Below are 13,480 nucleotides of genomic sequence, written 5' to 3' on the forward strand. Positions count from 1 at the left end.
TTTCTCTTGAGCATGCCCACAGCTAAAATGAGGACCTAGTGTTACCTGTGTTGTCGGGCATGGATGCCTGGTCAGTGTTCCGTTCCTTCTTGAAGACGATGTTGCCAAGCTGAAGGACTCCTGAGATAACCCGCAGCAAGCCTTTGGTGTTTGGGAAAGATAGGTCAGAGTGGACAGAAGCCCTGATTAAGGATAACCACTCCACAAGGGATCCTTGGCTAAGCATGGGTACTGTACTTCCTGAGGAGCCAAAACTCCAAGCTTCATCTCATGATGTGTGGAAGCTATCTGCCTTGGGGCCTCACCACCACTCAGAACAGCCTGTCTCTCCCAGGCCTCAGCTTGACAGCACAAAGTCTGACAACATGGTCAACCTTCCTAAACCTACAGGAAGGACACTCTTTTGGCCCAAGGCCCACTGTGGCCTGCTTTTATAAATAATGTTTTACTGGGACACAGTTACACCCATCCATTTAAAAAGTGTCTGCAACTGAACACAGATGTTCTGACCCACCAGCCTCTCCCACACCTGGTAGAGCCAGAGCTCTTCATCCTTTGCTTGTCTGTATAACACCTGTGGTGTCACCAAGAGCAAACCCTGAGGCCCAAACCTACTCTTTAAAGATTTCCTGCTAACAAGGGCTCCACAGCACCAAAGCAAACAGGAAATTATCTGTGGGTCCAACATCTGCTTCAAGGCCCCTAGAGGCAGGCTAGCCAGCCTCACCTCCTCCACCACAGGAGGCCCTGCCCTTACCCATCTGCTCATCCTCTGGGATGCCCATAATCCTCATGGCTTCCATTGTCTCCTGGAACATGTCCTTGTCCTGCTGCCCAGGGATGGTGACATGCCCATTGGATAGAAAGCGATATTTGTTGTATGGCTCCAACAGAAGGTCAGCTGTGAAAGGAGGAAGAAAGTTATAGGTCAGTAAGGTATAAGAGGCACAGGCTCAATGACCTCCAAGACTTGGGGTTGTGGACAGCCTGGACCACCCACACCCCCTTCTTGCTGACTCAGCACATGCAGCTAGCATTTATGCAACACAACCATCAAAGCTCTGAGACACACATTTCTGCCCGTGACATACCCAAAGACAGGGGTATGCCCCACTTCTCTTCCTCAAACCAAAGTATACTTCCACAACCCAGTGGCATCCAGCCCCACCCCAGAGGGACCCTGACTTACTCTTCAGGTGCTCCCCAGCCCCAGACAACAGGTAATAGAAGATGTGGAAGGTCCGCTCCTCCTTGGCTTGGCGGATGGCTCGAGATTTCTCCAAAAGATCTTTGAGTACGTTAAAGAGCAACACATGCTGGACGGAAGGCAACCCTCTGCTTACTTCCATGTCCATCAAAATAAACTCAATGTCATCAGGGAGGGAGGGAGGGAGGGAGGAAGGGAGGGAGGGAGGGAGGGAGGCACAAAACAGAAAAGCAGGGCAAATCCAACTACCTTGCCTGCAGCCTTCAAAGAGGCTGTAGGCTGTGGGACTAATAGTGTAGCTCACATGCTGGGAGAGCTCTGTCTGCTTAAAGGGACCCTGCTGATGAGTGACATCAGACTGGAGCACTCCACAAAGGCCATGGGATGGCGTAAAGGAGATAGAAAACAGCCACCATGTGGAACCACTCTAGGACCTCACTAGTGATTTTCCAGTAGTTCCCTCCTAACCCAACAATCTATCCTCTAAGCTCCACGCCACATTTCTAGTCAGTTCCTCCAGTCAGCTTTTGATTTTGTCCCAATGCTACACAAGTGGCAACACAATGAGGCCAAGAAGGGAAGTCCTGAAATCAAGGCGCAGCCTGTCCTGAAGGCCACCATATCTCCCAAGGCTCCATCATCTCTTATTCAGTCAGCCACAAGGATACAAGTCTCAATGTTGGCACCCACGATGTAACCATTGACGTCAAAGTTGATGCGAATGAATTTACCCTGAGGAGACAAATGTAAGAGACAACTCTCAGAGATAGGGAACAAAGGGCCCCACCAGGCCCTGCCCCTGTACCCGGAAGGCCTAGGAAGGTCAAAAGCTCTGTGTTTACAAGCTGAGCCAACATATAGGACTTGGAGGCACTAGGCTATTTAATCTACTCAGCCTGGGGTGAGCTCCTTGCAGGACGGAAGGCAGAGAGGAGAGGCCTATAATGGTCAGAGCTCCTTCCCTCATGATCTGACCCTAGGAGCCAACTGGTCACTGGCATGGCAGGGCACCCTGCCAACAGACAACTCCTCACTTCCTCTCTGACTTTCCCCATCTTCTGTGAAGGAGGTTATAACCATCATAACTTGGGGGGGGGGGGTGGAGCACAAGACCATGCTGACAGGAACTTGTACACCAACTGGAGGAGAAAGCAACAAGATCATATCCTCCATGTTTGGGGTGAAAGCACCCAGGTGGGAGGTCATCTGCAGGTCACCTTGTGTCCCAAGAGCCAAAGCACTCCCAGCCAGTACTCACAAATCGTGAAGAGTTGTCGTTCTTCACAGTCTTGGCATTCCCGAAGGCCTCCAGGATAGGGTTGGCCTGCAGCAGTTGCCGCTCCAGCTCACCCTGTAGAGAAACTGAGTCTCAGGAAAGCCATGCAGAAGTATGGGCAGCTAAACTTAACATGCCAGGAACAGAGGCCTGCCGGGCCCCTGGCTGCTCTAGCCTCCTCCTTCCCCCTGGGCCTTTGGAAACAGATTGATCAGAAATCCACCTGTGAGAAAAATTAGGAAGCTACCAGTTCTGGGAACTGACCGTAAGAGAGTAAGATTAAGAGATAGCAGGGCACCTTCCCTTTACATACAAGGAAAGGAGTCAGGCCCACAAAAGACACAAGTTATCTCACCCAGAGTGGAGCCAGCTGCACTGTCCCTATGCGCCCCTACCTCCAAACCTTCCACAAAAATCAGCAGGGGTCTCAGGATAGATCAGTAAGGCCCACTTTAGAGCACCAGATATTTATCAATAATTATTATAAATCCTAGTGTTTCATGACTGCCAGAAGAAACAAACCCTCATGAATTGTATCCCTGGATCTATGGTGCAGTGCTTAGGAATGCAGAGAGCTGCCCTCTTTCACAGACTCAGGATCGAGGCTGGGGAAGAAGGGATATTCTGCTCAAGGTCATCCAGCCACAGGTCGGCAAAGCTGGTAGTCAAACTGAAGTCTTCACCTCAACCATTGTCAGCCGTTCAATAGTCCCTGTGCTGCTACTGTCCTACATGGGGGAATGTTCCCTGCCAGGTCAGATCAACTCTACAAGCATCCATCAACCTCCTCAGCCAGCCAGCAACAGCCAAGACTGGCTGAAGACACTGGGCCCTATTCCTCAGAACAGTTAGATCCTTGGAGGGGAAAGAGCATCACTCCCACCAGGCCAGGTTGATATTTATCAGAAGAGCTGGAGAGTGGCCAGGGCTTTACGGAAACAGCAGCCACCTGAGAGTAATGAAAGACAACAGGCGGCAGTGCAGCCGATCTCCCAGGAGAGTTGATGATACCACACCTGCCTTCCAGCACAAGTGCCACAGACATAACCTGCCTGCAGGGCACCAGCCTTCCAGTACACCTACCACAGACACTTCATGCAGCAGCAAGGTGCTGGAGTCTACCAGCGCCCAGAAGTGAACCAAGCTAAGCCTCTTCCATCACCTCAGCCAAGGCTCCTCCCTTCTGTGGAAGGTTCCACAGCCCAGTCAGGTGAGTGGAGGAGTCACTCTGTCTTAAGCCTGAGAAGAGGGTCAACAAGGCCAGGTCAAAGGGCAAGGTTGGTCATACCCTCAGAGACAATTCCACATTGTCACCTTCCCGGAAGGCACCAGGCTCCCTCCCAAAGCCCTGGGTGGGCCTGCTAGTCGGCCCACAGGCAACCCACACAGCCCAACTTGGACAGGCGCTGCTCCCCACCCTAACAAAGCAGATGCCAGAGTGTCAGGATGGCTAAGCCACTCCTGTTCCCTCAGATAGAGTCTCTGCCTGCCTGACTTAGAGGCAGAGCTCAGGCTTCTGTCTGGACTCACACGCAGCTGCTGTTGGAAAGCAGGCTTGCTGGGCCCAGTGGGAATAGTTACAGAGCCCAGCCCCTGTGGCTGGTGGTGACCGCTGACCAACAGAGCATGCTTTATGAACATCTAAGTGGGTACAGAAGAGACTGTGAATGAAATGTGCACAATATGAAATGATATGCCGGTGTATGATCCTAAGTTTGGAATTACTAGTGCAGTTTCTGGATGGTATTTCAGCCACAGGGCTCCAACTAGTTTTAAAAAAAAAAGAGAGAGAGAGAGAGGGACAGAGGGACAGGGTCGCTCCTCAGACTACAGAAGCCCACCTTGCCCTTCTCTTAAGTAAGCTCAATTCTGAGAACGCACAGACCTAGCCAAGGCTGCATGTCCCGTGTGATGTGTCTTGCTTGGCATGTTTTGTTTTGTTGAGGGGGGGGGGGGGGCGTCAGTCATTACAGGTAAGAGTTCTCTCCCAGAGATGTCATGACAGACCTCTCACACTGAGAATTTAGCTGGTCAAGTGTGGAAAACCACAACACAGCTTCAGGGACAGTAAACAACTACACTGGTCAATGGCCTTAGCTGTGACTGGACACCAGAGGCAGCCAGTCTATCACTCCAGCTGGAGGTGGAGCCAGGCACAGGGTGCCCACCACATATTATGTATTCATAGCTTTCCCCCCACCATTTCCCTAACCACCCCTCCCCCAATTATCTGTAGGCCTGAGGCCTTTCTTCCCAGGCATGAGGCACGCGGGGCCCTTTTACTGGTGTCTAACTGGGGTCCTGTTGCCTGTCCTCCAAGGAAGAGAACCCAGTGTCACCCTCCTAAGAATCAGTCACATACCAAGCATTCAATAAATAGCTGGGAAATAGACTTAACTCCAAATTCAGAGACAGAAAAACCACAGCCAGAGACCTCCTAACCTCCCCGCTCTGTTTTTAAAATAGGCCTCTTATAAAGAATGCAAAATGGGGGAGGGGGGAGGACACTTGATTAGTTTCTAAATATAATTCCTGACACCCTGTGGAAAAAGTTTCAGAAAGTTTGGCAAGTGGAGAGTTGTTTCTGGTCTGGTTCCAGAAGACGGTACAAGGATGCTGTGTAGGTGCACCCCAACTATGCATGCAGAGACATACCCCAACTTACTGGTGAACACTGCGCATAGGACACCAGAAAGGTGAAGCCACGGAGGGCAACAGAGCACCCCTGATGGCCTTGGGGATGCATCACTGGTACTTAGATTTCTTTAAGTGTATGGGGGGGTGAGGAGGGGCTCCTCAGCCATGCTCAACACTAACCACTCCTTTCACCAGGAAACTCCAATCTGGGGCCTCCCGGTATCTCTCCCAGCTTGTTCCAGGAGATGAGGGGGGAGCCATCTCTAACTGATGTGGACCATAGAATGGGCATGTGAGACCCTGGGCAGGCAGGTGCATGCCCCACTGTGCCTGCACAGGGCACACTACACAGGGCACAGCTGGAATTCAGGCAGGTCTGATGTTCCAAGAAAAGCCAGGTGATGAGGCCGGCCTCAGTCAGGAACTGTTGCTTCAGAGTGCACCAGAGACCTGTGTGCATCACAACCAGCCCTCCTCCCAAGACAACCAGTGAGCCGAGCCTCTAAGAAAAGTTCTAGCTGCAGAGAGTGACGGTGAGTGAGAAGCTGCTCAGAAGGATGTACAGAATCCAAAGACACACGATGGCAGAACACGCATTCCCAGTGCAGAACGTGCAGTAAAACGTGCATCTCACCTAGCCAGGACACTGCTGAGTTCCACCAAAATCCACCAAAGGAGGAGGGAAAAAAGGAAGTAAGATGACTTTCCAACTGTCCTTTCCCGGTAAGGGAAGACTGTCCACCCAGAGGCATTTATCCCCACAACAGAACAAAGAACCGGGATCTGAAGGCAGGTCAACCCAAGCAAGTCCTTCTGGCCTCCGTTAACTTTGAGAACTTTGTCTCAGACTGTCTCTTCCAGCCTCAGAGGTGGAGTGCATGAGGCAAATAGCTGCTACACCAAGCATTCTGCTAAGTAAACCCTGGGGTGGGTCCAGTTTTCTTACCTACTTGGAGAGTTTGAAAACCAAGAATGGAATGGACCTACTACCACCCAACCACTCCTGAGATCACAAAGCTGCTGCCAAGGGAGGTAAGGTGAGCCTCTGCTCCATTCCCAAAAGCACTTAAAGTTGAGGCCTTCATTAAAAGCCCTCCTTCACCAACCCCTGCCAAGGCCCAGCAGTGCACCAGGCACTCACCTGGTCCTTCTTGCTCTTGTGTGAGGATGCCACATGTGCCAGGTACTGGATGACTTTCTTGGTATTCTCTGTCTTGCCTGCTCCAGACTCACCCCTGCCAAGAGAGTTGAAGAAGTCCTCAGTAAGATGTGGCTATGTCCTCGGCCTCCACCCCTCTTGTCCTCCTGTCTACCATTCTGCCCTTCTGTGGGTACCCATGAGGGAAGCTCTGGAATCTTCTCTCAGTCTGCTTCTCATGGTCCACTAGAGACCAGAAAGTCAATTCATAATCACTGCCTACCCTGGTCACTTAACAGCCTTCACAGCCAAATGTTTTAAGACATCAAGGGGAGGCAGCTGTTGACCTGGGAGCCAAAGGTGGTTTTCCTTATTAAGATGAACAGTGGCCAGTATGTGCCATGCTGGGAGTTCTGGAAAAGCCAATTGGTAGCTCTTGCTGGAGCTTGTGGTGGTTCTTTGCTGTCACCCACCCACCCACGAGAACCACTCCTTGGAAAAGGGCTGAAAAAAGCTTTAGCTGTAGCTTACTGGGACCACTGGGCAGAAGACTCTTAGCCTGAGTCCTGTCTCAGAGTAAAAGCAGGGACCTGAACTGAGAATGAGCCTATCAACCCCCTTTCATCAGGATAAAAGTAGTCTTTCCCCAAGAATAAGAGCAGGGAGGAGTTCAATCCCCAACACCACAAATATCAGAGTGATAAACCACCTCTCTCTCTCTCTCTCTCTCTCTCTCTCACACACACACACACACACACACACACACAGAGAGAGAGAGAGAGAGAGAGAGAGAGAGAGAGAGAGAGAGAGAGAGAGAGAAGGAGGGATGAAGGGAGGGGAAACTTACGTGCACAGAATGGACTGGTCTTCCCGGTCTACAACAAAGAGAACATCAGTTTACCTTTGGTGGAAAGAAGAACCCTGCCCCTTCCCACCTCCATGAAGACTTGCCAAGACAAGGAACAGAGACTTAAATGCTGCTCTGAAGGGACCCTTCCAGGTCTCCCTCAGGAGGAGAATCTCTAGTGTCCAAGTCCCAGAAAGCTGCCTGCCCCACACCCAGGCTGTACACACACTGCCCACTAACCCCATGAATATCAGAAGAAAATGCCCAAGCCAGCCAAGCTCCCAACACTGTCCATAGTTAAGCAAGGACTACTGTTCAAGGAGTCAGAAATCAGAGCAGGCAGCATGACAAGGCCTAGTTTGCAATGGGACAGTCCAGTACAGGATACTACCTCACAGAGACAATGAATAGCCTTCTCTGAGCCCCATGTACCCCTCAATGTTGTGGGGCAACACGTATGTAGAGGACTCTTATGAACTTGCCTGCATGGTGCTTGGCCCATGAAAGGCGTGCAATGAGGGAATGAGGGAGCCAGTGATGAATGACAGCCTCTGCCAGTGTCTGTGACACCAGTGGCAGGATCATCCACTAGCCACCCTAGCTTCATGAACCACTCAACAAGGAGGGATGGATGTGAATGTCCCTCTTTGCATGTGGGGACAACTGTACACTGAAAGCTAAGGGACAGTGCCCAGTGCTCTGAAAGTTAAGCTGGGTTGTCACATTCCAGGACAATCTGCCAACTCAGGTGGGTGCTGAGTGTCCCACTTTAAACCCTATAGAGGCAAAGCGGTCATGCTGTTTGGTAACATCTGAACTACAATATGGTACTTGACTATGGATCTCCATAGCACAAGGTATACTGGAAACTCACTCCCCTTTGTGATTATTTTGATAAATACAACACATAAAACAGACCTGGTGCTAAGCTCCAGAAGGGCCACTATCAGCAGTGGCAGAGGGGTAAACAGGAGAACCAATCAGGGGGAACTGTTGGCTGCTCGAAGAACCAGCACTGCCCAACAGTAGATGCTAGCCATTCATGATGGGCACTCCTGGCTCTCGCTCTAGCTCAGGGCTCCATGTGACAAGGTGCTGGGAGAATGACTCATGGCTTTCTGTGTGTGTGGCCTCAGGACATAGAATTAGCCATCCAACACCAGACTGACCAGGCAGATGACCTGCCCTCCTGTAGGTAAGCTTTCTAGCTGAGCATATAGGGCTGAGTATACACTGCCATACCCACTCTGTCAACTGGCTGGGCAGGAAGAAGGCTGGACTCCAAGATAGGAAGCCGGGAAAAGAAGTCTAACACCCTAAAGGGGCAACAGCTGTCCATGTCCTCAGCTGCAGCCTTCATCCTAATCTCAAGAAATGTCCACCAAGCCAGGCACTTGGGGGCCAAAGCAGAACCCCTGTGGATTTGAAGGCCAGGGTGAACTATATAGTTGAGGCAAACCAAAAGATGAGAAAAAAGAAATTGCCTTGGAGTGTAAGTATGGAGGAACACCGTGATTCACACTCACACAAACTATCCCACCTCCGTGAGAACCACTCATGGAGAAAGCAAGAAGGGGGAGATCAACCTTCCCCCGACCTTGCCCTGTGTTTCCAAAAACATATGTTCTTCAACCCAACAAGGACTACGGCAGAACAGAGTAGAGCCTTCCTCCACAAGGCAGGCAGGGATACAGAAAAAAGCAGGAAGTGACCGGGCTGCAAGAGAGCTAGCTATTTTCACCCCTCCCTCCCCAATAGCAGTGTGGCCCATGAGGCTGGAGCAAGCATTTCTGTCATCCCAGGCTCTGCCCTCCCCTAGCAGCTCCTTGTGGTCGGCCCCAGCTGTGGCTGCAAGCGGGCATGTTTAGTCACCGCTCCAGAGCAGGCAAGAATGTACCTGCGTGTGCTGGCGAAGCATGAGCAGAAAGGGCCTGGTGCTACCATAAAAGGAAACATTCTCCTGCAAAAGGAACTGTTTCCCAAGGCTGTCCAGGCCCAGTCCCTGGATGACTGGAATTCCTTTAACCGTGCAAGGAGGAGTCAGAGACTTTGCTACTGAACAGGAAGCCGGGTGGCCAACACACAGGCGTACACACATAGATACATTCATAGAAACAAACATTGGACAGCTGTGCTCGGTCCTGTATACACACAGCATACTTGCATACATACAGGTGTGTGCCTTGGTGCACAAGAATGTATGCACGTGTAAGCAGGAACATATGAGTGCATGGAGCACACGTTCAGATGTGTGAGATATGCACTTACACATACACAGAGGCCTGCACACATTCCAAAAGCTTAACCCCGGGAGACAGATAACATGAAACTCAAGCTACCCACCACCCTGAGCTCTTCCTCCTTGTCCTTTCCTCTCAACTTCCAGAGGCTGTTTCTGCCACGAATAGCCCAAACACAAGTTTAAAGGAATCCTAACCTGCTGTGCCAGACTCTGCTGAGCCAGTGCTTTCACTAAGAAGAGCTGCCAAGAGACCCCTCCTCCCTTCAGGTGAGGCCCCCAACATTCAGCACTATAGAGCCACCTGCCTAGAGTGACTCACACATACAACCCTCTCTGGAAGTTTTCAGTGTACCTCCTGGCCTCCTGGTCAGGTAAGGCAGGAGGAAGCTAGCTGGCAGTGTGACTGCCTGCCTGGTCCAGCTTCTCTCACAGCGGTTTGCTAGAAACCTGCTCCTGAGCTCAGAGCATCAGTTCCCAGCAGGTGGTGGGCTCTTGGCCTGAGCTTGTTCATCTGCTGCCTGTCATCCCAGTGGCAGGGCCTCTCCCTGACACTTATGCCAGCAGCCCTGTCTCACCCACACTGTCATCTATCTCAGAGACCAGCTAAATGGTCAGAGTTTATCTGAAATGCCCTTTTGTCTGTCTTCTACCCTGGGACCTGGTAGTTAACAGCCACCAGCATAACCATAGAAACACAGGCTCTGAACCACCCAGGACCCCACCTCAGAGGCTGTGGGCTAAGAGGCAGCAAGAACTATGAGCCTCAGAACTCTCTCAACTGCAGCCTTTCCTCGGTAAGAATATTCACAAAGCCCTGAGCAGAGAGCAGTCTGACCACCCCCGTCATACACCCACAGCAGCTAGAAAGGAAGCCATTATTAGCTGTGGCCCTGGAGACCTCTGAGAATGAACAGGGTCTGCCTGAAGACCTGCAGAGAGAGATGAAAGGTAGAGTCTCATCAGGATGCTATCCTTGACCACCCCCATAATACATCTCCAAGCTCCCAAAAGAGCCTTCCAGAACCACACACAAGAAAGGCTCTGGTGAGTGAAACACTCAGGAATCAGGCTCTTCCCACCCCTGACTTGACTTTAAACTCAGAAGCTGAATCCATGGAATGAGGTCACAGAGTTGATGTTGCCACCCTGAGCAGACAGGTTTCTAGCTAACTCAGGAAAATGCCTGAGGCCTGGCTGGAGGTGTTTTGTCCCAGGCATTTAGATTCCTACACATATGGGGGGTTGGGGAGAACATGCTATGGCTCACTTCCTCTGTGAGAGGAGCTATGACTGCTGATTCTTGTCCATAAAAGGCCGTGAGCCTTGAGACTACTAGCACAGTGGTGACATCAGCCAGACAGGAAGTACAGGAGGAAGGGTGCAGGCCGCTGCTAGAAGTGACTCATGGCCAGGCTCAGAGTGTACCTCTCAGGAGGAACTGTCGTAAGGCCATAGCTGGGTGAGTGCCCTGTCTGAGGAAGCCCCATCTCCAAGTCCACTGGGTTCTCTGGGGCTAAGAAGCAGGTATGGTCAAGGGAGGCCAACAATGGATGGCAACAGACTAGGCAACATGCTTCTGAGTCAGGACCATGACAAGCAGCCCCCCTCCAAATGTGCTCTGGAGAAATTACACAACAGACATGAAGGTGGCTATGTGCAGACTGTGTAGGCTAGGTGACTTTTGCACTGGGTCACCCTGGGCAGACACTGAAACTCTGGAGTCATGTCTCTGGATTACCACCTGTGTGTCAGGAAGTCAAAGCGCAAAGGACTATGCAAAGCATATGAAATGCATATAAAAAATGGGAACACTTTAGTGTGGCCTGGAGATAAGGCCTCCGATCCTGGGGAACCTGACAATTTGACTCAAGCAGGCCCTTTTCCCAGTAAAAGCACTTACAGAGGCTAGAGCCATGCATGATGAGAGCGAGCCTTTGAACAGCTCTGATGCCTTCTGCCCAGCCACCTCAATCACAGCCTAGGTGACACGCCCTTGGGAAGCAGACAGAAAGGTGAGAATAAAGGGTGCAAAAACCACTTCCTATGTATTAGCAGAAATTGCAGACAGGCTGAACAGAATTCTTCCAGCAGTCTCCAGCAGGCAGCCCTTTAAGAAGGAAGCCCCTTGCCAGGGGTCCTTAATCACACAACACAGTCCAGGCCATACCGGTAGTTGCTCACTCAGCAGCAATCCCTGCTAGGGACAAATGGATTTGGCCCCGTGATCTGTGCTCCTCAGGAAGACCTGATCCAAGAAGCCTGGGCCCCAGGTGCAAAGGGCAGGAGTTAGGCAGCCCTCCCTGTCAGGCCCAGGATGACTTGACCTTCACTGTGCTAAGAGTAAATGAGACCCCAAACAAGCCTTCTCTTGGCCAGACACACCATCAAAACTCGGGTGCACAAACTATTTCCACTCCTCTGCCAGCAAGGCTGAGAAGAAATCTTCCAGACTGGCAGCTCACCTGGCACAGGTGGCTCCAACAGGTTTCTCAGGTTGGAAATCCAAAACCACCTGAGAGCCCAATGCCCATGGCAAATGCCATCAGGAAGCACCCTGGCCAGCTCTGCCTTGCTCGGTGGAAACAGGGGCCTTGCTGGATCCTGGAAAAGGGGTGAGGAGCCATGGGTGATGGTTTTGCAGAGCTGTACTCTTGAGGAAGGAGCAAAAGGAGAACAGGACAGACAGGAGCCAGGTGGACAGTCAGGCAAGGCTCAGGGAGAACTGATGCACAAAGCACACAAGCACTCAACCACCCCAGGACAAGCCAGGACACCAGCAAGAAGAGTGGCAGCGTGTGGCGCTCTTCAAGATGCCTGGCCCTCTGGTAGCCTTGCCAATCTGGTAAGAGGTATGCTGGAGGCATGCCACAGGAGCACAGCTGCACACCCTCTTTCAGCTTGGGCCTTGGCACCACTGTATTTCTGGACCAGCTGAAGGCGGACAGACAAGATTATGAACAGGGGTGACTCCCCTAAGATATACTGCCTGGATGCTAAAAAAAACATCTTAGGTCCTTGGAAGTCAATCCTGAGCTGATACCCTGGGGGTCAAGACTACAGGAACTTTACGTGTGCAGGCCGCCCACTTGTTCATCTCTCTCTGGCTTCAGAGAATTATTTTTGTTCTCATCTGATAGCTTCACTCTAGAAAGCCAACGGGGAAGGAGAGAGTCTGTCTTCTCTGAACACAGCACTGTCTATTGGGCCACGGCCCCACTGCAGTCTCTGCCAGGGCTTGGGAGAGCAGGACACACGCTGGTACAGCAATGCTGACAGCAAGCAAATGTGGTCTGCCCACTGGATTTTACAGGTGGATTTTTTTTTTAAGGTGGGTTATTTGCCTGTACGTATGTCTATGTGCCTGTTGTCCTAAGACCAAAGAGGCCATTAAATCCCCTAAAACTGAGTTACTGACATCTGGGAACCACCATGTAGATGCTGGGGACTCAACTCTGGTCCCCTGGAGGAGCAGCCATTGCTCTTAACCACTGGACCAGTGGACCAGCCCCTACAGGTGAACTTTACCTTTTTTGAGGGGGTGAGGATGGATGGACTAACAAAATTATGCGGTCACGTCTCCAACTACTATCACAGCAGCTTTGCTGGCCCAGATCAAAGCACAGGGAGAAGGGTCATAGGGGAAGGGGGGAAACACACCATTGTTAAGTTGGATGGAAGGCAGCTAGGGATTCAGCTCAGCTGATCACTTGATTCCCAGGTCACATACCAGGTTCAATACCAGGTTCAACCAACCAAAGAACCTACATAACACACACTTCTCTTTAGAAAGAAGAACCTGAATGGAAAATAATGAAACTGATGAGATTATAACAAGGTAGCTTCACTCCAGAAGCACACCTGCCATCAAGGGAGCAGCATGAAGCAGCCTCCTAGCTCCAGAACTGTGGTAGAAGTAGGTGGGGGGCTTGTGTGCCTCAGTGTCTCTATTGGCCCACCAGCAATAGGGACACACATCTGGAACAAAATGACATTCTCCTACAAGATCCACAGAGGCTATTACTGCTGCAAGGCTGAAGGCCTTCTGGAGACACAGTGAACAGTCTATGCCTGTGGCTCTGAGACTAAGAAGCCCCTGGAAAAAGTACCTGCTCATTTGACAGTAGTGAACAGGC

General features: G+C 51.2%; 1 protein-coding gene across 1 annotated transcript in view; it reads right to left on the minus strand.

The window, feature by feature from the left end:
- The window catches only part of Myh9 (myosin heavy chain 9), an 81,629-nt gene that overhangs the window by 28,939 nt on the left and 39,210 nt on the right, over positions 1 to 13,480 (minus strand). Inside the window, exons 4-10 of the mRNA XM_051189297.1 lie at positions 7,106 to 7,133; positions 6,262 to 6,355; positions 2,466 to 2,558; positions 1,876 to 1,939; positions 1,190 to 1,288; positions 758 to 901; positions 46 to 141 (exon numbers count right to left, since the gene is read on the minus strand). Of these exons, the coding sequence (XP_051045254.1) occupies positions 46 to 141; positions 758 to 901; positions 1,190 to 1,288; positions 1,876 to 1,939; positions 2,466 to 2,558; positions 6,262 to 6,355; positions 7,106 to 7,133 (618 nt within the window). The remainder of the gene's footprint in view (positions 1 to 45; positions 142 to 757; positions 902 to 1,189; positions 1,289 to 1,875; positions 1,940 to 2,465; positions 2,559 to 6,261; positions 6,356 to 7,105; positions 7,134 to 13,480) is intronic.

This window comes from Phodopus roborovskii, unplaced genomic scaffold (genome assembly GCF_943737965.1).
Source record: "Phodopus roborovskii unplaced genomic scaffold, PHOROB, whole genome shotgun sequence".
In the NCBI taxonomy this organism is placed as follows: Eukaryota; Metazoa; Chordata; class Mammalia; order Rodentia; family Cricetidae; genus Phodopus; species Phodopus roborovskii.